The sequence below is a fragment of the Artemia franciscana genome, chromosome 4 (assembly GCF_032884065.1).
Source record: "Artemia franciscana chromosome 4, ASM3288406v1, whole genome shotgun sequence".
Taxonomy (NCBI): domain Eukaryota; kingdom Metazoa; phylum Arthropoda; class Branchiopoda; order Anostraca; family Artemiidae; genus Artemia; species Artemia franciscana.
The window spans coordinates 51,407,560-51,434,839 of NC_088866.1; the positions used below are offsets into that span (position 1 = coordinate 51,407,560).

The 27,280-nt window shown below is 34.3% G+C and overlaps 1 protein-coding gene across 4 annotated transcripts; it reads right to left on the reverse strand.

Annotated features, from left to right (window-relative positions):
* Nucleotides 1-5,916: 5,916 nt before the first annotated feature.
* On the reverse strand, nucleotides 5,917-25,589 carry LOC136026558 (transcription factor 12-like). Of its 4 annotated transcripts, none has more exons than XM_065703244.1 (2): nucleotides 25,560-25,589; nucleotides 5,917-8,242 (listed from the first exon to the last, which is right to left on the reverse strand). In XM_065703244.1, exon 2 carries the CDS (start codon nucleotides 7,871-7,873, stop codon nucleotides 6,329-6,331), a length of 1,545 nt encoding a protein of 514 aa, XP_065559316.1. In that variant the 5' UTR covers nucleotides 7,874-8,242; nucleotides 25,560-25,589; the 3' UTR covers nucleotides 5,917-6,328. The 4 variants fall into 4 exon arrangements, with proteins under 4 accessions (XP_065559316.1, XP_065559315.1, XP_065559318.1 ...); XM_065703243.1 differs by having other exon boundaries at nucleotides 25,355-25,578; XM_065703246.1 differs by having other exon boundaries at nucleotides 25,446-25,576.
* Nucleotides 25,590-27,280: the final 1,691 nt, after the last annotated feature.

The window sequence follows — 27,280 nt, forward strand, 5'->3', positions numbered from 1 at the left end:
TTACCCTCCAATCCCTTGTGACTTAAAAAAGGCACTAGAGCTTCAAAAGTTTCTAAAGGCATCTGAAGTTTATATGACCACCCATTCGATAAAAACCTTTTATGCCCCCGAAACATAACTGACAACCCTTGACCCTGGGCTCTGGGGGTTATTTCAACCCTGGAGGGATTACTATATGTTCTTTGGACTATTTTGAACAAAATGGCTATCTCACAGTTTCGATAAGATGAGTTTAGAGAAAAGAAGGTGTCCGCAGGGAGGGGGGCTAGGTGTCCTCCATCACTTTTGACTCTTAAGAGGGAACTAGAACTTTCAATTTTCAATCAAATGAGCCTCTTCTAAAGTTTATACGACTACCCCATCCATAAAACATTACATGCCCCCGCGACATAATTTGAGACAGGTGGTCAGGGGGCCGGGCGGCTAGCTATTCTCCATCACTTTTTACTCTTAAAAGGGAACTAGAACTTTCAATGTCAAATCAAATGAGCCTCCTCAAAAGTTTATACGACCACCCCATCCAAAAAAGCTTATATAACCCCAGACATAACTTACAACCATCTGCCCCAGCCTCTGGGGGGGAATATTTCAGCCCCAAAATCTTGTTATATAATCAAAAAATTATTTTTAACAAAATGAGTACCTCAAAATTTACAGCGGATGCATTTGGGGGAAAAGATGGCGTAGAGAAGGGGGGAGGCTAGTTGCCCCCGATCACTTTTCGACTCTTAAAAAAACACTACAACTTCTTACTTTTAATCAAACAAGCCCCCTCAAAAGTTCATTCGGCAACCTTTTCCACAAAAATCTTATAAGCAAATAATTGGCAACAGGAGTAACTTATAGCACTTGACATCAGAGATGTGGGGGGGGGCTATCATTCCCAATGATATAATTACGGGATGTTTTAATTTTTTTGAACAAAATGGCTTTCATAAATTTTGATTACATATATTTGAGGAAATTATGGGCATAGAGGGGAGGAGGGTCTGGTTACCCTTCAGTCACTTTTTGCTCTTGAAAAGGGCATTAGAATCTTCAGTTTCCCATTGAACGACTCTCTTTCGAAGCTTCTTCAATAATTCCTACTCTACTAAGTCCCGTGGTTAGAAAAAAAACACATTATGATGAAGTCGCTCTCTACTTAGGCAGCGCTATTACGCTGGCTATGATTAGTAGGCACTGCAACTGTCGTTATCGTATATTGTCACTATATGCAATTTTTTTCAAAAATTGCATTATATTTTAAATATCAGGCCTTTTTTAATTTCAAAAGCACGTAGATATTTAAAAAAAACTTGCACGTAGATATTAAAAAAAATTGTTTTTTTAGATTTAATTTCTGTCATGCAATTAAAGCGAATCTCTTTCGTTTGATTCAATGCTATTTTCATATCTTAAACAGTATTCAATATGTTTCTCAGGAATTAATATTTCTCAATGATAAATTTCATGTTTATACTTCGGAGAATGATTAATGCATTGAGTGTTCTAGTCCTCTTTTTATAAGTAAAAAGTGATTGGAGACCCGCCAGCCGCGGGGGTATCTTCAAGGGGGTAAACGCAAAGACCCATAACAGAGCACGAGAAAAAGAGTTGCGTTTGACTGAATCCTCTGTAGAAAGAGCTACTTTGTTGTGCATATCTTCATTGACGGCTATAGAAGTATAAAGAGACATCTAATAGAAAACGAAGAAGAGGCATTGACTTATTCACCTCCTCCCCCAAAAAATTTCCCCCTGTTGACATTCACCTCTATGGAAAATCCTACGGCAAAGACAATTACCCCCTAGAAAACTCCTAAATCTGTAAAATTGAGCGTTTTATGGGAAAGTAAGACAAATAAAAACAAAAGAGGATTCTGGACAATCCTGTCTATATTCCAAAATACAGGAAGAATATATGGTATAAAATATCCTATATGTATTTTTTCTTTTTGCCTCGTTTTATCGTATTTTATGGGTCCGGAATTGAGCTTTGCTAACAGGTATGAAATAAAGAGTTCTGTACGTCAAAATTTTCGTATTTCTGACTTGGAATTAGACTCCACGTTATTCAAATTAAAAAAGAAAGAAGGATATTAAAGGTACTTCGGATGAAAAAACCTTCTCTGTATGCCTATTATCTATTACATTATATCAGTACGCATAGTGAAGAATTGGGAACAGTCTTATAAACAGAGCTGTGAAAAATTAAAGATTTTACAGTTGTGACTTATCTTGTATTTTTTGTTTGCAGATAATTGCAAATTTTATTTATGAAGTGTGCCAGCATTTAGATTAGCTATATCAATTACGAATAGACATTATCTTTTTATGAATTTTTTTTTACTTTTTCCTTTTTTTAATTTTTATTTTTTTATTTTTTAGTATTTTTCATTTTTAGTTTTTTTTTGTTTTTTGTTTTTTTCTTTGTTTTAGTTTTCTTTTATTTTTTTTCAGTTTTTTATAGAAGATAGTTCTTTCCTTTTTATGGTTTTCTTTTAGTTTTTTTCAAGTTTTTCCCCTTTTTTAGTTTTTTTTTTCTGTTTTTTTTTTATAGAAGATAGTGTAACAGACGGACAGACGGAAAGACAAAACATTTTTATTTATATAGATAGAAGATAAGCAGGTCGATTCATTTCAGTTTTACCGAAAGAATATCTTTCTTTCTGTCCTAAGTTGCCCTTGTTTTACATTTGATTACCGTAGTCGTTAAAAAAAAAAAAAAAAAAAAAAAAAAAAAAAAAAAAAAAAGTTTGCTTGACCCATGGGCTTAAGGATACAAGTTCCAAACTGATCAGGTAAAAAAACAAACACCTTCCCTTGCGGTTCCCATGAACAACCCCTTCTCAATAAAATTGTGGTCATCTGTAGGCTCAAGATATGATCTATGAGAGTTTTAAGCCAAGAGCCAGGATCAGGTCTGTTCATCCTTTTTACTATGTAAACAGTGGGCATTTGGCGTAATTCAGGGTCTGGGGCCGCAGAGGTTATGCCGTTTGCAAAGGGTATGTTTCTGGGTAGACCAGCAATACAGGTAGAAAATATGGTTTAGAATATCCAACAGAATTTATTGTTATATTTCTATATGCTTATTCTGTATTTGATTTGGTATGATTTTATTTTATTGTTTTTTTTTCTTTTGTGGGGGGAAGGGATAGGGTCAAGTTATCACAGCAGAGTAACATAAATGCTAAAGAAAAGGATTTACTTGCTTATTTGAAATAAAGAGTTCTGTACGCATTAAATTTTCTTGGTTATGGTGAAGGTCCAACCAATATATTGACCGGCCAATATTATTAGGCTGATATGGGGGTCAATGTGATTATCAGAAATTGGAAACATACATTAGGTATTGACCTTTTTTTCATGCACAACTCATCCAGAAGATGACGCCAGATTTCCTTAGGTAATTTTTGGTTGTCCATTTCTTGGGGGCGGAGCCATCAGCTTGATATTAAAATCAATTTTGAACTTACTTTACTAAAATCTAGTATACTACTAAAAAACAAATACACTTGCTGTTCTATCTGGAGAACCTCTTGATGTCTCTTTTTCTAGGTTATCCAGTTCAAAAAATGGCGCATGTAACCGTTTCCCTAATAATTTAGTAGCTTCAAATTGCCATTGCTTATAACCAGAATTCTGCATTAGAATAACTTAGGCTGTTTTGTCTAACTCCAAACATGTCTCCCAAAACTAAGAAATAAAAACAACAGCTAAGAGCTCATATGGCACTTGTGACGAGGCAAGAAGAGCTATGAGCCAAGAGCTCATATGGTATGAGCTCTAACAAATTTCTAAGAACAAATAGATTGATTTAAAAGGAAAATCAGAGGCTTAATGCCGGTCAGGATTTAAAATAAGAGCTCTGAGTCACGATGTCCTTCTGAATATCAAAATTCATTAAGATCCGATCATCCACTCGTAAGTTATAAATACCTATTTTTTTCTAATTTTTTCTCTCCCTTTAGCCCCCCAGATGGTTGAATCTGGTAAAACGGCTTTATCAAGTCCATTTGTGCAGTTCCCTGAGACGCCTACCAATTTTCATCGTCCTAGCACGTCCAGAAGCACCAAACTCGCCAAATCATTAAACCCCCCCCCCCCAAAGAGAGCAAATCCAGTACGGTTCTGTCAATCACGTATCAAGGACATTTGCTTATTCTATCCACCAAGCTTCATCCTGATTCCTCCACTCCAAGTATTTTCTAAGATTTCCCCCTCCAACTCCCCCAATGTCAAAAGATCTGGTCGGGATTTGAAACAAGAGCTCTGAGACATGACTTCCTTATAAATATCAGATTTCATTAAGATCCGATCACCTATTCGTAAGATAAAAATTCCCCAATTTTCACGTTTTCCAAGAATTCCGGTTTCCCCCTCCAACTCCTCCCAATGTCATAGAATCTGGTCAGAATTTAAAATTAGAACTTTAAAGCACAAGATCTTTCTGAATATCAAATTTCATTAAGATCTGTTCACCCTTTCGTAAGTTACAAATACCTCAATTTTAAAAATTGCCCCCCCCCCCCAACTCCACCAATTAGAGCAGATCCGGTCCGGTTATGTCAGTGACGTATCATAGACAGATTTATATTCTTCCCATCCAGTTTCATCCTGATCTCTCCCCTTTAAGTATTTTCTAAGATTTTCGACCCCCCCCCAACGATGCTGGATCTGGTTGAGATTTAAAATAAGAGATCTGAGTTACGTGTTCCTTCTAAATATGAAGTTTCATGAAGATCCGATCACTCCTTCGTAAGTTATCAATACGTCATTTTTTCTAATTTTTTAGAATTAAACCCCCCCCCCATAGGGGCAGATCCGTTCCAATTATGTAAATCACGTATAAGACTTCTGCTTATTTTTCCCACTAAGTTTTATTCTGATCCCTCCAATCTAAGCGTTTTCCATGATTTTAGGTTCCCCCACCCCAAACTCCCCCAATGTCACCAGATCCAGCCGAGATTTAAAATAAGAGCTTTGAGACATGATATCCTTCTAAATATCAAATTTCATTGAGATCCGATCACCCGTTCGTAAGTTAAAATACCTCATTTTTCTAATTTTTCAAAAGTAACCCCCCCCCCCAACTACCCCAAAGAGAGCGGGTCCGTTCCAGTTATGTAATCATGTATCTAGGACTTGTGCTTATTTTTCCCACCAAGTTTCATCCCGATTCCTCCACTCTAAGTGTTTTCCAAGATTTAAGGTTTCCCCCTCCCAACTCCCCCCCCCAATGTCACCAGATCCGATCGGGATTTAAAATAAGGGCTCTAAGACACGATATCTTTCTGAATATCAAATTTCATTGAGATCCGATCACCCATTCGTAAGTTAAAAATACCTCATGTTTTCTAATTTTTCAGAATTACCCCCCCCCCCAACTACCCCAAAATAGAGCGGATCCGTTCCGGTTATGTCAATCATGTATCTAGGACTTGTGCTTATTTTTCCCACCAAGTTTCATCCTGATCCCTCCACTCTAAGTGTTTTCCAAGATTTTATGTTTCCCCCTCCCAACTCCCCAACCCCACCTCAATGTCACCAGATCAGGTCGGGATTTAAAAAGACAGCTCTGAGACAAGATATCCTTCCAAACATCAAATTTCATTAAGATCTGATCAACTGTTCGAAAGTTAAAAATACTTCAATTTTTCTATTTTTTCCAAATTAACAGGCCCCCTACTCCCCCCCCCCGATGGTCAAATCGGGAAAACGACTATTTCTAAATTAATATGGCCCGGTCCCTGATATGCCTGCCAGATTTCATCATCCTATCTTACCTGGAAGTGCCTAAAGTGGCAAAACTGGGACCGACAGACAGACAGACCAACAGAATTTGCTATTGCTATGTCACTTGGTTTATACCAAGTGCCATAAAAAAGTATACACAAATCAAAATGGAAGTTCAATTAGTGGCATGCCAAAATCAAACTTCTAAAATTTAATTTTTTTTACATTTGATTAAGTACAAAAATGAAAAATTCCGCAAAAAACAACTTTATAAAAAAGATATTACATTGCAACTATAAAATCCAATTAAAGAACAATATGTCTTTCCAACCAAGCTAAGCACTCCAACTAACAAAGCAACTCAATATGTCTTTCCAATCAAGGAAGTATGCAAATACCCAAATTATATTCAGAATAGCCCATGTTTTCTGTCATCTTTTCCATCTCAAATGACACAAGGGCAATCCTTATTTTACAATCTGCATTATCTACAAGAACTTTTTGAACATTTTTCAGTGTGAAACCATGACGAATATATTTTTTTTACCACAAAATGAAAATTGTTTGGCAATAATTTGTATAGAGGGCATAATAGCATGTGGATTTTGTCAATGTTGTTGACCAAGATGATAAGTCCCATCTGAGGGCCTTACAGCATATTGCATGTTCATTATTTGTGGTTCCGGGACAACTGGGGTTCCTGACGCCACAACAAAACTTTCTGAAAGACAATCATCATCTTTGTCTTCCTCCCTTCTTTTTAAACAGGCTGCTTTGGGGTTTAGGTTTCTTTCTCTTACACGTTGCTCTAGCTGAGCTATAACATCTACAGCTTGCTGTATCACGCCTAGTTTAGTTTGAGCTTTGTCAATTTTCAGATGCATTATACACATTTTACCAAGCTCTTTAAATGCTTCATTAATGTCTCTCACTCTAATTCTTTCTCTTACATTATTTGCCTGCCTTCTCTCTTTTTCCTTTACAACTTTTACCTCTGGGTTGCCTTCAAGAATGTCAATATTGGTACTCTTGGATCTTTTGGAAGCTTTAGATGATGAGGGGAGAGTAGGAGCTGGATCTGAAACAGGAGAAACTATTCCTTTCTCTTCAAAAAGATCAGATTTTTTTCTTTTACAAGGTTTATTGGAAGATATAATGGGGTCAGGTACAGGTTGGTCTAGCTTATACTGTTCACTGCTTTGATCTAAGCCTGTACCATAGCTGTTCTCAATAACTCCAGTCTGTGCTTCTGTGTCAGCATTATTTATTATCAAGTGTACACCCTCATCAAATCTTTCTTCAATATGGCCATAGCCAAACTGACAATTAGGACCACTCCACTCTTGCATGTCAGGGGTGAAAGATGAAACAGAAGGATTTGGAAATGGAACTCTATGATTGGGACCATACAAATGAGCTTTGGAATAGTCAACTGATTGAGGAACAAAGGACTCTGAGTAAAAAGAGTTAACTGAACTGGAATTAACAGGTAGATGCATATTTAGACTGGAAGCTGGGGCAAATGTAGACATAGATGGCAACACAGTAGGGGTATGAGGATCTGCAGATACTCTAGGCATAGCATAGCTTATAGTATCTACCCCAGGATTTGGGTTATTCACAGACTGCCCAAATGATTGAGAAAAATGAGAACAGCCTGATGGGATCATATGAGAGCTAGTGGCTACCAGCATGCCAGGATCAAATGGATTATCATATAACGGCATTGTAGCAGGATTATTATTCCATACACTAGCCCTATTCAAGACATTATCAGGCAAGAAATACTGGCTATTATAATATGCACCATTGCCATCTTTTGGCAAGACATGTCTCTGAGAATCTTGATTTATCCCATATAGCCACTGAGACTGTTCTAGCATATCCATAGGGCTATTGCCTGTTTCCTTATTCTTTTTATCAGAATTGGTAGATAAAGGAGGTTTTAGGGAGTCATAGGCACATAAGGGTGAGCCGCTTCGGAATGATGCATTTGGACTTTCTCCATATGTGGAACCAGAATAAACATCATTTAATTTTCCTTGTTGGGGGGTTATTTTGTCACTCCCACCCTGTTTATTTGCTAGTTTATTAAAACAGTTTTCAAACACATCACAGAGCATCATAGGGTCATCTTCTGTTGTAGCCATCATTAATTCACTTATATTTTAGAATGGGTTGGACAAGATTATTTATGGCAATCAAACAGTTTCACTACAGGGGATCAAATACATACTATAAAGTTCAACTATGATGCATTAAAAATAATATAACTAACGTTATAGTGGGATGAAAATAAATTTAATTTGGGTTGGCAGCATGGGTAGGATTAAAAACTAAATCTTTTCTGAGCATCTAAGTTGTAGTCCAAGTTTGGCTTATTGTGTCTTAATGTAACTGCAATCTTATCACTGATGTACTGCTCTTGATTTAGTGTTTGTTATCATGTTACTGATTATTCTCTAAATCGAAGTTTGATGACACTCAAATAAGCAGAAAAGAGCCCCATGGTCTTTTGTATCCTAAAAGGTAAAATAACAAAATTATAGTTTAAAAAATTATATTTCCCTGGAAAAGAATACACAGTGGAAATATTTTGTGTCAATACAATATTTTGCATTGACAGGAGGTTATAATAGGATCAAGAAGCTCTCATCTTTTGCAACGTCACCCAAGAGCATTATTGTTAGAAAAGCTCATTTATATAACATTTTGAGAATTATAAGGTAATAGGGAGCATCAATACAGTAAGAGAACATTGTCCAACCCGTTCAGCACTTTCAAAAGGATGCCTTTCCCCTGGTAAAAAACACTGCCCCCAATGTGGAACCTCATACATTAAGCATTCCTGAAGGACAGTTCTTGGAAGAAAATATCAACTTTTCCTCCCTTGTTGTTTGTATATACAGGGCTGTATCCAGAAGGGAGCACCCTGGTTTACCTCTCCCCCCCTCCCCTACGAAAAAATTCCAACTAATACAAAAGTAACAAAGATAAAAGGAAACAAATTGTTGCTACATTTTGTAAATTCTTGTTGCAGTCCCCCTCCCAGACATAAATCCTGGATATGACCCTGTAAATGTAAATGTAGAAACTTATTTCACCGTTTATTACAAAAAAAACCAAGGGCAATGGTCCTTTGCAGGAAAGTATTTAGGGTTGTGTTCCTCAGACCAGTAGCCCCCCTCCTGTGAATATATTTTAATTTTTTCCCACAATTTCCTTTATCTTCCGTAAGTTTTAATAGGCCTATACCAGGATCAAATTAAAAAAAAAAAAACATTAAATACCAACATTGATAAAAGTAAACACAGAAGCACTGATATACAAAGAATAGCAGAAATTGTAATTATTACTAGATTTGGTTCAAGGTAAAACTTAATTGTTAGTGAAAAACTGCATATTATTGGTAAAATTAATAACATTAACAAAGGCACTAACATTTTTTCTTTAAACACAAGAATTTTCAAATGGCAAAATTTTCAAATGGGCAAATACAGTCTGTACAAAAATAAGCTATTTTTAATAAAAACCAATAATGCCTCAAGCATGAGAGGAAAAAGTGTTTGATATGTTTGATCAAAGTTCCTTTTGTTTTTTTTCCATGAGTTTGATCAAACTCATGGAAAAGAAGCTTGGCCTTTTACTTTGATTCTCTTATTGTTTTTACATGACAAAAATTTATTTTCAAAGGCAAGAAATAAGATATTTCTTCAAGAAATAAGTTTAAGAAATTAGTAACTGAGATCATAAATGTGATAATAGCACTATCATTATTAACACAAAAACACTTAAGAGCTTTTTAGATGTGATTGAATCAGAATAAAATGATTTGCTTGTACATTATGAAGGGGTGTACAAGTAGCTGTACCCTCCTACAAGTGAACTCCCATGCAACTCAACATCATTTAACTGAAGTTCTGTGTAACTGGACCCCCTTGCAACTGAACCCTAGACTTGAGTTGTTCACTATTCTACAATTATGAGGTAATATTCATGGGGTAAAAGATTAAGTTAGAATCTTTAGATGTTCAACTTTGTTGGAATTTTTTGTTTCCAAAGTCATAATATAAATGCCAGTAATGACCATTCATAAAAATGGATTCAGGATGAAAAAGGATTCAACAACCCCCTTTTCTTGATAAAAAAAAAGTTTTCATGTTAACAGCAGGCAACTTGCATAACTTTTGGATAACTGTAATTTTTGCATGACAAAAATTACAGGATACAACTACTATGACCACTACAAAAGTTAAGGGTATTTATGTGAAAACCTCAAGGAATGTTGATAGAAAAGTTGAACTAAATCAAAACACTATGTGTATGTAGTTGAAAGGGGTGTATAGGAATACCATGTGAACTGATTGATAGGGATATTAAGCTAACTCAGAGGCAACATTCTCATACTGCAAATTTTACTTCTGCAACAACTGGCATCTTCCTATCTTTAACATAGACAAGTTCATATTGACTGTTCCCTCTCAATTTATTAACATGCCAGTACAAGATATTACCATTATGCCATCTGACTTCATCTTCCACATCTTTGCCAGTTTCATCCATGGCCTGGCCTCCACTTCATACTTCCTTAATTCACATTTTAATGCTTTCTCTACTTTGATTACATTCTTCTTATTTTCATATAATTTATCATGTATATAATTCTTGTAGAGGCCCCTCCATCTCTCTATTAAGCATAAAGAATTTTCAATAATATTCCTAGTTGTGTTTATAACTTTATTCCCTAAGACATCACCAGCAGCTTTGCAAACAGTTTTTTCTAAAATTATTTCATTAATCCACTGTATTGTCAAATTTTAAATTCTTCAGTTTTGTATTTACCTGTTCCTAGAAAGTTTTACTGAAATTCATATCTTGGAGTCTATTAGTATTGACAACCAAACAAGCTTTCTTATGAATCATCTTGACAGACATTTAGTTAATGACGGTTGAACATGTAAAGATTTTAACTTGTGTTTTACCACATGGTGTTACCTCACATTTATAGAATACTGTAAAACTGAGAATGGGGGTTCAGTTAAATGGGGTGGAGTTGCAAAAGGGTTCAGTTAAATATAGTTCAGTTTTATAGAGGAAACTTCTGAAAGACAACATAATCATAATCATTGGTTTTTAAGGATTTTTTGCTGATCAGACATTCTGATTCCTTCAAAGGGTTTAAATGTATGACTCCAAGGAAATAACCCCATACTTTATATGGTTTTCAAATGATAGGATATATATACATCAAAACTAATACTATTTGAAAGTGACATAGAAACTACAACATTTCATTTTTCCCCTTAGTTAAATAGGAATATAAAAATAGAAAATTGATGAAATCAATGTTAAAATGTTGGAAAGTTAGAATTCTGTTACTGTAAGTGAAAAAGAAAGTCAATTCCAAAATTATAAGAAGCAGAGTTAAATAGTTATCTTTATAATAAAGCCCGACAAAACAGAAGAAAATTTTCTATATCTAAACTAACAGAACTCTCAATATTTCTAGAGATTGACAATTTGGTGCAGAAAAGTTCAACATCAAGATTAGATAAATTTAAGAAATTACAAGAGATTTGTAAAACAAGAACAGTTTCATCTCCTAGTGACATTAATATGTTGTGGATCACTTAAAAGTTTCAATCTTGAAATAAAAATGTTAATTGGAATATTCCAATGAATAAAGTATGATTTGAAGCAAGAACATCAAAAATTGCATGCCTTAAAACAGTTAGCCTAAGTGTAAACCAAAGTGACTGAACTGACATCCCAAGTTCAGAATCAGTGCAGCCATTGACATCAATAGGTCCATGGTTAACAACAACCATTTTCAAATTGCAGCCAAATCTTAGTCATTGGATCTTAAAGTTGGTCAGTGAGGACAAGGGTTTGAGTCCTGGGTGTTTGGTTTTGAACAGGGGTCAGTGGCATGACTCTGTAAGCTCAGCCACATGAACCCAGCTCTAAATGGTTACCTTCAGAAACTTGGGGAAGGTAAAATGAAAGGGTGTGTTAAAGGGCCAAGAAACAGAGACCACCACTGTAAAGTTCAATGCCACAAGCATCACTTTTTTGTTAGCAGAAAGTTTTGTTAGGATACTGAAAACATTCAATTAACAAAAACTATTTGCCACCTATTTTCAAACACATGTTAATTGGATTAGAAAACAAAAACCACATTGGAAATAGCTTTGAAAATTTCAAGAAGGGCAGACAATACGTGTTCTAAGAATATGTTAAATGTAAGAAATATTAGCTGTACTAAACTCTATCATTGGTATTAGGATAGAAACTATTCATCCTACTCTGCTACATTGTCTAGTTTCGAATAGGGCACTTAAAACTTTTCAATAATGTTTTAATTTGTCACAGAAACTCTAAAAATAATGTTAGCAGACAGTTTTTGCTTGGACAGAATTTTCGATTGCAGAAACATCATAGTGATTTGCCTATTTCTTGAATGTTGTACTCAAATTTTGTTAAAATAATTTTTTAACAATACTAGCTAATAGTTTTTGGTTGGAAGGCAGAAAAAGCATCAAATTATAGATGGACTGTAGGGTAAAATGCCCATTAGTTGAACGGTTAATCACCACTTGAAGAGTTAATCACTGTAAAATCTATTGTACCACCTAAGAAACTTGATTGTTTCATTATTGTATTTGCCTAAATTTTCATATTTAGTATACAATTAGCTTAAATATTTTAACAAAATACAATACTGACAATTTTAAATGCACCGGTAGTCAAAACAAGAGCCTAATCAAAGACATATACTTTAAGCTTGGTCCTAAGCTTGACAGCAGATTTCTTTGGCAGATTCTAGAATCAATTTGTCTCCCTGAGAAATACTGCATACTCTTCAGAGCTCTACACCAAGGTACAGAGAGATGTGTTCAAGTGAATGGCCAGTGCAGCTCTTTCTTCCAAGTCACAACAGGACTGCTTCAAGGATGTGTAGTGGCCCCAGAGCTCTTTAATACCATCATAGACCACATTATGATAAAGGCAACTTCACATCTAAGTTTTGGGCCCGAGTTTTGACATTGTGTTATCTCAAATGCTGATGTTGCCAATGACCTTGCCATCCTAGCAGATTCCATGGATCAGTTGCAGGAAGCACTTTGGATCTTACAAGAAAAGACTGAAAGCATGTTACCATACTGCAGATAAACTGAACAAAATGAACATCATGGCTATAGACCCATCTTCTCCTACTGTTAATTCTCTAGTTAGCCTAGACAGAACAACTAGCATTGAAGTTGTCCAAAAGGTTCATCTACCTGGGATCTACAATTTCCTCATATAGACTGCTTCTCCCCAAGCTATAAGCAAGGAAATCCAAAGAATCTTCCGCCATGGGCAGGCTGAACTGTCATCTTTGGCAAAAAAAAAACAGAACTGCAGACTTTCAATTCCCATAAAACTGCAGATTTTCAATGCCCTTGTTGGTTGCATCAACTACAACACTAAAGGCCATCAATGTATTCTAGACAAAGAGCCTGACAAAGATTGAAGGTCTAAGATGGTTTGATTTCATGAGTAGCAAGAAGCTGCTGCAGCTCATGAAGCAGTCTTAGTTTTCAATTTGAGCAGCTGAGCATACCTTGCAATGGTCTGGATACCAACTTTGAATGCCCCTGCACTTACCCAAATATTTGTATTTAAATTACTATATTTTGATTAATTTTAATGTAAAAAAAAAATTACCTAAATTATAGTCAGCCAATCCTAATACACATTACATTATGTGAAGCTTTTGGTTTAAATGCTTTTTGGCAGTGACCTCTAGTGGTTTGATATTTTGAAGGCTGAAAATACCTTTCAGTGCTGAGTTTTTCAAGTTTAGTTTTTGCTTTGCATATTTATGTTTGGTCCCATTGTTTCTGTCTCTACGTTAGCACGGCTATTCCTAGGGTTGGTGGCATCCAGGGTGAAAGAAATTAAAATGCCCATCTCCTAACTCAAAAACAAGAGCTAAGAGCTCATATGGCACTTGTGACAAGGCTGGAAGAGCCAAGAGCTCATATGGTATGAGCTCTAGCAAAATTCTAAGAATCAATAGATAGATTAAAAGGAAAATCAGAGGCTTAATGCTGGACAGGATTCAAAATAAGAGCTCTGAGTCACAAGGTCCTCCTAAATATCAAACTTCATTAAAATCTGATCACCCACTTATAATTTAAGTTACCTCATTTTTTCTAATTTTTCCTCTCCCTTGAGCCCCCCAGATGGTTGAATTGGGGAAAACAACTTTGTCAAGTCAATTTTGTGCAGCTCCCTGACACACCTACAAATTTTCATTGTCCTAGCATGTCTAGAAGCACCAAACTTGCAAAGGCACTGAACCCCACCCCCCAACTTCCGCAAAGAGACCAGATCCAGTCCGGTTACGTCAATCACGTATCTACAACATTTGCTTATTCTACCCACCAAGTTCCATCCCAAACTCTCCACTCTAAGCATTTGCCAGGATTTCTGGTTTCCCTCTCCAACTCCCCCCAATGTCAACAGATCTGGTCGGGATTTGAAATAAGAGCTCTGAGACATGGGTTCCTTCTAAATATCAAATTTCATTAAGATTTGGTCACCTGTTCTTAAGTTAAAAATACCTCTATTTTTTATTTTTTCCAAATTAACACCCCCCAGCTCCCCCGAAGAGAAAAGATCTGTTCCAATTATGTCAATCATGTATCTATAACTTGTGCTTATTCTTCCCATCAAGTTCCATCCTGATCTCTCCACTCTAAGTGTTTTCCAAGATTTCTGTTTCCCCCCTCCAGCGCCCTATGTCCATGGATCCAATTTGAATTGAAAATGGAGCATCTGAGACACAAGATCCTTCTATATATCAAGTTTCATTAAGATCCAATCACCCATTCGTAAGATAAAGATACCTCAATTTTCACATTTTCCAAGAATTTTGGTTTCCCCCTCCAATTCCCCCAATGTCACCGGATCTGGTCGGGATTTAAAATGAGAGCTCTAAAGCACAAGATCCTTCTAAATATCAAATTTCATTAAGATCAGATCACCCATTCATTAGTTACAAATACCTTATTTTTTTGGAATTACTCCCCCCCCCCCCCTCCCAACTCCACCAAAAAGAGCAGATTATGTCTGGTTATGTCAGTCATGTAACTTGGAATTTTGCTAATTCTTTCCATCAAGTTTCATCCTGATCCCTCTAATATAAGTGTAATTCAAAGATTTTAGGTCCCCCCCCCAATGTCACCAGATCCAGTCGGGATTTAAAAAGAGCTCTGAGACACAATATCCTTCTAAATATCAAATTTTAGTAGGATCTGATCACCCACTTGTAAGTTAAAAATACCTCACTTTTTCTAATGTTTCTGATTTGACCGTCCCACCACATGGTCAAATCGAGGAAACAACAATTATCTGCAATAGCCATGTCGGAGAAATTAGTTTGGAATGCGATTTTGAACTTTTTAAATCGTGCTCGAAAAGCTGGAAATAAGAGTGACGAGATAAGTCGTAAAGCATGCGAGTTTTTTACAAAGGACGATATAATCAAGGCTAAGGAGATACTGTGGTCTTCTGCTCACTACACCAATAGAGTGTCAATTAAAAAAAGTGCCGAAGACAATAATAACGAAATGTTAAAGGTACTTGAACTTTGTGAGCAACGTAACGTTGAGCTGCCAGTCTTTGTGATAGTTGAACCTCACGAAGTCCCTATCTGTCCTGGTGAGATAGCTGCGGTAATCACCAGAAAAGCTACAGAAGTTTGTAATAAGCTAGACAATTTCATGAATAAGGACCCTCCCGCCCCCTCGATTGTTCCTACAGTTACTGAAACAAAGCCCTCATATGCAGTGGTACTCAAGAATTTGCCCTCTGACCTCACGAAGTCCGATTTGAGGAAAGACTTTTTGCAAAAAATGTGTGGCAGAGAGTGCTCTAAAATTGTCGAAGTTCAGCCCAGAAAAGATAATTGGCGAGTTGCTACAGCTAGCAAGGCTGATGCAGAAACTCCTGTCGGGGTCTTTCAGAATGGTGATAAATCTCTTTCTGCAACAATCAGGAGCCCCTCTCACCTCGGTATTGCTCGATTTGTCCCCGGCAATATAAATGACGATGAACTTCGCGCACTGATTCCTAAATGTGTCAGTTCAAGACAGATTGGCAACACCCACTCGTTTCGATTGAAATTTGAAACCAAAGTTGATCTTATGAATGCCATAAAAAATCCCCCAGTCATGGATTATGAGAGGATCAAAGTGGCTGAGTATCTCTCCCTCCCAGTAAGATGTTTCAAGTGTCAAGCTTACGGACATATATCCAGTAGCTGCAAAAATGAAGCTATTTGCGCAGTCTGCAGTGACCATGGTCATTCAAGCTCCAAAACATCTCCTTGTCAAAGGCCCAAGAAGTGTGCATTGTGCAAATCACAGGATCATCCCTGTTACAGCTTCAAATGTCCAGTCGCCCAAGGACTTTTAAGTAAAGTTAAGTCAGCATAATGGCTCGAGCCTTAAGTCTCTTATCATGGAATATCAATGGCAAAGTGGTTGACAAAGGCCTAGTCCTCTCTGAACTTTTAAGTACAAATGAAATAATTTTTCTGCAAGAACATTTTTTGTCTCATGAAAGGAAAAATTTACTCAGCATTTCACAGAATTCTTATCTCTTATTTCACCCAGCGAAAATGAATAAGAGCCGTGGCCGACCTTCAGGCGGATTAGCTATTATTTCACAATCTCCTTGAGTTGAATGACCATTTCATTGCTGCCGAATTTTCGGACCTAATCTGTATAAACGTTTACCTGCCAACTAATTACTGCTCTTTGCAATCAGAGAATAAATTCATAAATGCTTGCAAAAAGCTAGCGAGTTTTGTGAAGGGAGTTTCAAAGCATCCAAATGCTCGAGTTTTGATTGCAGGAGACTTTAATTGTGACTTAACAGACAGTTCATCGCCAAGAACCTAACTCCTTCTGAATTCCCTCCCCCCTTCCTACTCAGTTGCTGACAAAACAGAAACTTTCACGTTTATTGGTGTCCTGTCAGCGACTTCTAACCTTGATCATTTTATTGCATCTTTCCCCTGTGAAACTGTCGAGGTAATTTGTGATGGCTTTTATTCGGATCACCTTCCAATAAAGTTGAAAATAAATGCTTCATTTCATGCCCCTAAACAGCCAGATAAAAAGTGGTTTTATATAAAAGACTGGAAAGAAGTTAACCGCGAGATGTTTCGTTTTGAATGTGACAGAATATTAAATAAAATAAAGGTGCCCTTTCATTTGTTGTGCACGCACTCTGGCCTTAGAGAAAAAGAAATAGCCATCGGACTTACCACCTATCTAGCTGAAATTAACCATGCATTAAAGTGTGCTGAAGCTTCAGCTGTCCCGTGCAAGCGTATTAGGAAAGGCTCTCAACTTCAGGGTTGGTCAAAAAACCCTTCCCTTATTTCTGCGTGCGAGTCTTCTAAAATTTGGCTGAATATTTGGAGGGATTGCGGCAGGCCTAAGTCTGGGACTATAAATGGTCTTCGGCTACGTTCTAAACGTTTTTTTGCTAAAGTGTTAAGAAAACATAAGGTTGATCTTATTGAGAAAAACGCTCATAAAATTGCAGAGAACCCTTCGAAGCTCTGGAAAAAATTTGAACGCCCTTGTGAACACATTAGTGCAAATATTATTCCTGAGCTTGAGTGGATAAATTATTATAAGCATGAGTTTTCTTCTCCCGATCCTGCTCTTGAGTCAAAATTTGAAAAAGAATTAAGTGCTTGTGTGAAGAAACACGAACCCTCGACATTTATTATTAAGCCAAGTGATGTATCGTTTTATTGTCAAAAACTATCATTTGATAGTTTTTTTTTGATTTGAAAAATCAAATGTATCGTTTATTGTCTTTTTAATCATTTATCTCTACTTTTTCAAATGTCTATTGAAAACGGAGTTGTTCCTTATCAATTTACAGTTGGTCAAATAACCCCTATCCCGAAAAAAGGCAAAAAGGATTTTACTTCGTGTGATTCGTTCCGACCTATAACAGTTTCTTGTACTATTTTTAAATTGTTTGAGTCGGTTATTTTGGATGAAATTGTTTCTAAATGTTATGTCCCACCCCACCAGTTTGGTTACCAAAAAGGTATTAGCCGGGAGCATGCCCTTTTTGCTTTAATGAATGTTCCTGTTGATGCAGAAAGAAGTAGATCCCATATTATCCTTTGTGCTTTAGATGTTGCTCGTGCTTTCGACTCTTGTATTTTTTCCCAAGTTTTATTTGAAGCGTATAAAAGAGGGGTAAATTTTTGTATAGTGAAGTGCCTTCTGTATATGTACCATCACCTTAAGGCGAAGTTAAAGGGGGGATCTTCCCTTTTTAATATTTTGAAAGGAGTCCGTCAAGGTGGCCTTACCTCACCTTCTTTATTTAATAACTCTGTTTTAAATGCCCAAAATTCTGTTAATTTTAGTTGTATTCACCGTGGATTTAACTTGTCTTTAATAACTTTTGCAGATGACGTTTTGAATCTAAGCCGTACTTTTAGTGGATGTGAAAACGCGTTTAATCAGCTTTATAATGAATATAAAAATATTGGGCTTTCTTTCAATGTTGATAAAACTGCTGTTGTAGCTTTCAATTTTAAAGAGACAAATGGCCCTATTTTTTTTATCTTTAGCTAATGTTCATGTCCCCCTTTCTCAAAAATTAGTTTACCTTGGAATGCCTATTGGAAAAAATATGAAAGAAACTGTGAATTTATCCCTTGAACTTTTGAAGAAAAAACTGAGAATTGCTTATGCTTCAATTGCATCTAATATTAAACATATTGATAAATTAAATCTTGCGAAAATTTATAATAGCCTAGTTGTACCTCATCTCCTTTCTCTTTGTCCGGTTTGGCAGTTTTTTAGTGAACCTCAGAAACTATCTGTTCGTAGAGTATATTTTCGTTATGCTAAATTCCTTCTCAGTTACCCTCCTTGGACTAGAAATAGTTACTTAGTGAACAAATTCCGCCTAGTTTCTCCTACATCTATTATTGATAAAAGGCTTCATGATTTTCGTTCTTCTATGTCGATAGTGTCTCACCCATGGTCAGCATTACTTATTTAATTGTTTGATTGTGTTGATTTGTATTTATTTGTACCTTTTTTTCTCTTATTACTCCATCTTAAGGGCGTTCCGCCCTCTTTTTGTAGATGGGTTATAAATAAATTGAATTGAATATATATATATATATATATATATATATATATATATATATATATATATATATATGTCATGAAAAGAGAAATCACCAATGCAACAGCACAAACACATAAAAAAAAAAGAGAGACAGAAGGAGAAATGGAAGACTGTTTTCCTAAACTAGTGATTAATATAGACCAGCACTTGAATGAGGCCTTAACCCTACTCATCCATACAATCACATAGGTCAAACCGCATAGCCATACACAATCAACCATAAAGAATAATCCATGGACAGGCAGTCATGTCGTCAATAAGTATAGGTTGTCATTTACCAAACAATAGAAAAAATAATATAGACAAATAAATCAGAGGCAACACCCAACACAAGGGTTCATCAGGAGAATACACTGGCCTATATAGGGTTTCGCCACCCTATATATATATATATATATATATATATATATATATATATATATATATATATATATATATACCAATATATATAATATATATATATATATATATATATATATATATATATATATATATATATATATATATATTGCCTATACATATATATATATATATATATATATATATATATATATATATATATAGCCTATACATATATATATAGGCCAATAGGTAAACGTATCACAGTTCATATAATTGACTTAGCAATAAAGTGAACATACCACTTGATGCCTTTTGTATGCTCTTTAAGAATATAGTAATTGCTTCTATCACAAATTCGAATTTAATCATTTTTTGACCTAGCATAACCTAACTATAAATAATTTTGGCATTGAAAAAATATAGCATTATTTTGTCAAAAATGACCAAGAAAACAGCACTGAGAAAATGTAGTATTATTTTGTCAAAAGCAACTGATAACTCATACTTTAATAGAAAATTCATCATTTTTAAGAGCTCATGTATGTGTATATATATATATATATATATATATATATATATATATATATATATATATATATATCATGAAAAGAGAAATCACCAATGCAACAGCACAAACACAAAAAAAAAAAAAAGAGACAGAAGGAGAAAAGGAAGACTGTTTTCCTAAATTAGTGATTAATATAGACCAGCACTTGAATGAGGCCTTAACCCTACTCATCCATACAATCACATAGGTCAAACAGTACAGCCACACACAATCAACCATAAAGAATAATCCATGGACAGGCAGTCATGTCGTCAATAAGTATAAGTCATCATTTACCAAACAATAGAAAAAATAATATAGACAAATAATTCAGAGGCAACACCCAACATAAGGGCTCATCAGGAGAATACACTGGCCTATATAGGGTTTTGCCACTCTAAATTCTCTACCCAGCACAGTGTTGTGGCTACCACAGAATATCCATGGCATCCCCGCGTCAGGTATCACCCCCAAAATACATGCCTATGAAAGAAAAAAAAAACAGCAAATGTAAAACAACCAAGTAAAACCAAAACAAGCTTATCCTGTTAATATATCCCTCCCTTTAGCAACAATAGGTAAACTAAATATTATAAATTTTACCAAATCACAAATATCAACACATTGCAAAAAAACCTGAATAAACTAAACAATTATAGAATTCATCTTTACCATGTGGCTAATTTTTAAGAAAATCCACTCAATTAGAAACACAATTCAAAATAAATGGCGCTGTGACAACATTTCTCAAACCTCCAAAATTAGTTGAAAATTTCTTTATGTATTTCTAGATAATTCTTTCGATATTTATTTAAAAGTTCGTTATAATGAAAACTAAATTTTTTAAATTGCCAAGTTAATTTATTTGCAGAAAAACCTTGTGATATCAATTTTTGGCTTAAGATTTTACATCTATTTTTAAAATTAATATAATTACTACAAATCCTTGCATAACCAAGTAACTGTGAGAAAAACGCTGAATATGTGATATTTGAGTGTATATTACTTTCAGGGAATGGGAAACTAATCACTTCGTTAACTGTAGTATTAAAGCAATTTGTCCATATAGCTTTTTTATTATAAATGTCTATTTTTAAGAACCTTTTACTAGATAAGAGGAAAGATTTCTTAATAACAGTTTTTAAATTATCAAACACTACATTAAGTGATAAATTAGTATACATTGTTGCAAAATCAAAAGACTCAATTCTTTTAGCTGAAACCATTGTTAAAGAATCTATCACCTGCAGTGAATTATTAACACTCCAATATGGATTAAAATTCGAAAATTTTTTAATACCAGAACAATAGGTTTTAAGTTTATTTACAATTTCCTTTAAAATTAAAGAGAGGTCAGTAGCAGCAATGCGGGTTGGACATTTAGCTGCTCCAGCAATAAACCGTGGTTTAGGGGGATTCTTATGAAATTTTACAGTCCAATATAGGAAAGGGAACTTTTTATCATTGTCATTTATTTTAATATTAAAATTTTTAAAAAGTATTTCTTCAGTCTTTTCAATTAAATTCTCATCCTCTATATTTACCTTTTTGTAAACATTAGTTGTGCATAACTCCCTTTTTAAGATATCACAATACAGCTTCTGACAAATTATGGCAAAATTATTATTAGCTTTATCCACTGGCACAATTACAAATTCATTCTTTAGATTAGCAATTGCTTGTTTAATCTTTGCATTATAAAATAATGATTTAGTGTTACTATTTTTTTAATTTAGAATATATTTTATCTCTTATTTTACTAATAATTAAATTCTTCCAACTTTGAAAACTCTCTTTATTTTTATTCTCTTTCTTATACCACTTATCAATAAATAAATCAAAATCATTTTCCAAGCCATCAAGAACACTCAATGGTTTCAGATGATGAGAAAGACGGAAATTAGCCCCTTTATTCATTATAATTCGAAGATCATCTTGCTTTATTATTGACAAGTCCCCTGTTATAACATGTTTGTAAGTAGGATTTACAATTGGCCAAGTTGCTTACAATTACAAACCGGTTTCCAATTTATATCACTATCTAGTCTTTTTAGTATTAAAATATAATTAAAAATAATTTGCCCAATAGTTTTTGAAAATTTATAAGTTAAAACTGGACTATCATTATAATTCAAATTACTAGGAAGGGCCTGCATGCCACTGATTTAAAATTTCTGGTAAATTAATATCTTCAATCTGCTTACAAGTAAAATTAATAGGTAAATATAATCTGTTATCCTTATTACTAATCTTATTGAACTTTTTCTTTTTTGAAATAAATTTCGTTTTAGTTAGAATGCAAATTGTATCACATATTACTTTAAAATTATAAACAAGAGCTGTATTATTCTTAACAATCCAGAAAAGTTTGATTAAATTCCTCTTGGATAAATTATTTAGACATTTTATTACAGAAATCATACCCCTAGATTCAAGTAGCTGGCATAAATCTATAGAAAGCATATGTACATCTAATTCATTTTTTCTATTATTTTTCCTATGTCCTCTCAATCGTTTCTTACGTTTAGTAGGACAAGTAAAAGAAGGATGGTCCATAAAACCATCAATACATTTAACAACAACATGAGACATGTCACTATATTTTGCTACACGATCATTTAGCCCAAAAGGATAAGCTGTACCAAGAGTATGGATCCAGAAATCCTCCTGTTTATGTAGTCTATTATTCTTCTCTTCTTTATTTAAATTTTCTAATTCTAAATTTTCTAAAATTGTGACAGTTATATCTGATATGGAACATATATATATATATATATATATATATATAGTAAATGTTGGTATTACAGAAACATTTTTTGGGTCATGAAACTATTGTTCACAGATGCATTTTGACCTTTTGAACATCTTTTCTCTCTTGCAAAACTACTACAAACTCACCATTATGTAGTTATTCCAGTCCAAACGTTCTTGTATTTATACATATAGAATTGCAATCATTTCCATTTTTGTTTAAAGAGTTTTAAGATGTTTTAAGACTGAAAATTGCTCTGTGGCTCTTTTTGAGAAAGAATACTTTTCTTCAACATTCCAGAAAAATAGAGATGGGTGTTTTGCCTTCTTGGTAAAATTTTCACCAATAATTTATCATCATAAATTCAAAATATGGTTACTGTTTTGACCACCAAAAAAGAAAATATTATATCTAATATTAATGATTTGTAGAATAGCCTAAATATCAAACAATAAAAGTTAAATTTTCAAACAGTTTGTGGTAACAAACTGTAGTAAGGAGCAACCTGGCTCAATAGTAACCAAAACTCTAAAAAATGGAATTTTGACACCAATAGTTACATCAAAAGAATTGCATTTTAATGCTGATTTTAAATATATAAGTTTCATCAAGATTAGTCTTATCTATCAAAAGTTACAAGCCTGATAAATATTGCCTCATTTTAGAAAATAAGGGGAAACACCCCCTAAAAGTCATACAATTTTAACGAAAATCACACCATCAGATCTTTCCATGGAGGAGCTTCTCATGGGGGAAGAGACTTTCAATGGAGAGGGTGCAGGATTTTCTAGCATTATTTAAAAAAAAACAATGAAAAAATAAATATGAAAAGTTTTTTCTACTAAAATTGAGAAGCAGCATTAAAACTTAAAACAAACAGAAATTATTACACATATGAGGGGTTTATCTCCTTGTAATATCTTGCTCTTTATGCTAAAGTATTTTTAGTAATTTTAACTATTTATCCTATGGCCTTAGTGATTCATGGGTCAGACAAAATTTAATCTTTAATGTAAAGAGCAAGGTATTGACAAGGGGTGAGCCCCCTCACATAGAAGTTTGCTATGTAATTTAATTTGTAAGTTATGTATATTTTCTACTTATGAAAACGTTTGTAAAAATCATAAGTTATAGTTGCCTTTTTAAGTAATCAAAAAATTGGAGGGCAAATAGGCCTCCTCCCTTGCTCCTTTTTCTCAAAATCTTCCAATTAAAACTACAAAAAAGCCATTTGGCACAAAAAATAAATATGCAAATTTTGTTTTAAGTATTTATGTGCAGGAACCAAGATCAAAATATGCATTAATTCAAAAATGTCCAGAAATTAAAAAAAAACAAAAAAAACAAGTTTTTTTAAATGAAAGTAAGGAGCAACATTAAAACTTAAAATGAACAGAAATTACTCCATATATGAAAGGGGCTTTTCCTCCTCAATGCCTCACTCTTTGCACTAAAGTTTTTATTGTTTTAAAATGTAGAGTTAAGAGAAAGAGTCAAACTTTAGCATAAAGAGTGGGGTGTTGAGGAGGAAAAGCCCCTTTCATATATGGAGTAATTTCTGTTCATTTTAAGTTTTAATTTTGCTCCTTACTTTCATTTTAAAAAACTTGTTTTTTTTTAGAATCAAAAGACTATCAGATTTCTGGTAATATGTGAATAAAACTGAAACATTAAAAGGATATATAGATCAAAATAGGATATATTTTATTTACAAAAATAAATCCCTTTTGCAGGGCTTCATTTGGGGGGGGGCAGTTGACCCCCCTTAACAATATTAAGACAAAAATGATTTGCATATCCCATGTCCATTGACTATCTGGATATGACTCTTGCTCCCTAATAAATATACTGGAGATTTGCCCTTCCTTTCTAAGTAGCCTAAGTCAATAAACTAATATTTTTTTGATGCTAGATATTTTTTATAATAACAATATTCATGTGTGGTCTAAATTTATAGCTATTAATTGATATATACAATTCTTATTTGGTGACAATATGTGAGGATTTGAGTTTTACTCTATTGCATAGGCCTAGGCTACTGGTTTTCTACCTATGGCATCATCAGGGGGAGAGCATCCTAGCAACAATGAATGATGCTTGAAAAGAGCATAAAATAAATAATTGGTAAAATTCTAGTTAATTGACTTCTTGCTCTATCAGAAAGGATTTAGGTTAGGAAAATGAAACTTTCAGGGATGGGTCTACAGGCTAAAATAAGTTCCCAGGAAGGTATTTTAAAGTACACACCTCCACTCCTTCTCCCTCTAGACAGTCCTGAAATTTGTCTACATGACAATTACCTATTGGAATTTTGACAAAACAATGTTTACCTTAATTTTCAGTTACTAGTTGCTTTTTCTCTGCCTTTAGTTCTTAAAATGCAATTCCTGTTAATTGAGTAGAATTTTGAGCAATATCAATGTTTTTTTTCAAAATTTAGGGAATGTATTTGCATATATTTAAAACCTTATAAAATGGAATTGAGCAAAGTTATGAAGCTGAAAACAATTTTGTTGTACTTCAATTAATTAGAAGATCTATTTTGCAAGGTTTCACTTTTATAAGACACATATTTTTAAAGGGCAGGGCACTCTAGAGGAAGAAGGAGTGGAGGTAGTTGCTTCAAAAAGCCTACCTTCCCAGGACATACTTTAAGTCTGTAGATTCATTCCTGAAAGTTTCATTTTCCTAATCTAAACCCTTTTTGAGATAGCAAGAAGTCATTTAACTAGAATTTTACCTAAAGAATCTATTAGTACTAACTTTATTAAGTGTCCTTCAGAAGAGTGTTTGATTTTGATCAAAGCCTAGAATTTAAAACAAGACACAACTAGACTGGAATCAAGCACTGGACCTAGAAATATCTGTCATCTTCCATAGTCGTTATTTCAGATTTTTTACTCTGCTAGGGCAGAGTAAACAGGTGTGTTTCACCATTAATTCTTTTAATATATTGTAATATGAATACCCTTTTGTACCAATATTGCTGATGTCCAGCTGAGTTTTCAATTGAAGAAATCCCTAGATTGTCAGTTTAAAATTTCACAGCCATGGCATACACCCAGCAAGCCGACAATCTACCAGCCTAATATTAACAGTTGACAATAAAAATAACAGACTTTTTTCTTAAATTTTAAACTGTCTTTTTATATTTATGCTAATGTTTAAAAAAAGATTTAAGATCAAATAATTAAGCGTCATGAGATAGCATAGCTTCCTACATACTCTTGGGCAAGGGTTGTAATTATTGCGAGTCGACCATTGTTAACCTTTAAGGTTCGCTATTGGGATAAAGGGACAAGTCTAATCCAGGGTCTCAAAAAAGAACTAGGCTATTAAGGTGAGATTCTCAAGAAATGTTGAGGAAGACCTCCGACAAAATCAAATCACTATTTCCAGGATGGCTGTCAAAACGCCGTACCAGCAATATTTAAAGAGTGAATGAGGGTATTATTTTGAACATTTCAGGATATATTAAGGGGAATGTTGAATAGTAAACTTGTAACCCCTTAGTCCTTGAAACAAGTGAATAATCCCTTAGTTCTTTAAAAACCAAACATATAAATGGGAAACAAGCAATTAAGAAATCAAATAAAGATAGATAAATAAAAAAAAATCAAAATATCATAGTTAAAAAAAAGAAATCAGAGCCAATAAATTAATAATTACCAGCAAAATGTAAAGAAAGACAGTGAAATTGAAACATTGCTTTCTAAATATTCGTACCTCTTAATTTCCGCACTTGCTAACTATATGTTACTTTTATCGTATAGGGGGAATGTTTGATCGCAGTTGTGACCGAAAAGGCTAGTGGTGTCGAGCTGAATTTAAAGAAATTTGTGGTGGTGGGGGGGTTAATGAACTAAACCAGAAGACACTACGTGTATCTTTGTTATTAAAATGCGTATCAGCAATATTTTAGGAACGGGTAATGATAAAAACTTGAAAGATACTAGGCCAATACCACTGCTACTGCTGCTGTTACTGCAAGTGTGACTCCAACTACCTACATTGCTACTACGATTACTTTCGAGTGTCACTAAGATTACTTGGGAAGCTGACTGTTTGCAAATGTGAATACTTACAGATGTGACTGCAATTTCTTGCAAGTTTAACTAATTTTACTTGCGATTGCTTCAGGAAGTATTTAGGGGAATATTGAGAAAAATAAAAACGCATTATGTGTATGGCGGTTGTCAGAAGTGTGTATCAAAAATTTTTAAGGACGGTTGATGGTACTAAGCTCAACTTTCAAGGCATGTTGATAGGGATATTAGAAAATGATCATAGAGCAGCCAGCCCCTCTCCCACTTTTTTTTTCTCAAATGCCTCCACCTCAACACTCATAGAAACTAAAAACAAATTTTTATTAAACATAGTCTAAAGGTCCAATTTCCATAACTTTGTGAATGCTAATACTCAACAGCCTACGGGGCAAGAATTATAAACTGTTCAATTTACCCATTGTTTACAATTAAGATGTATGATTGTGAAAGTAAGAATATTTCCTGGGTATGCCTGAAAAACTAAATTCAATAAAGTAATACCCTTTAGGGAATTATGAGTGGGATGCTGGAGTAAATAAAAAGACGATATGTTCATCCAGGCCATAAAAAGTATCTACAACATCTTAAAAACCTTCAAGGCCACTACTACTATTATGGGTGTAACTGGAACCAGCTGCTACTG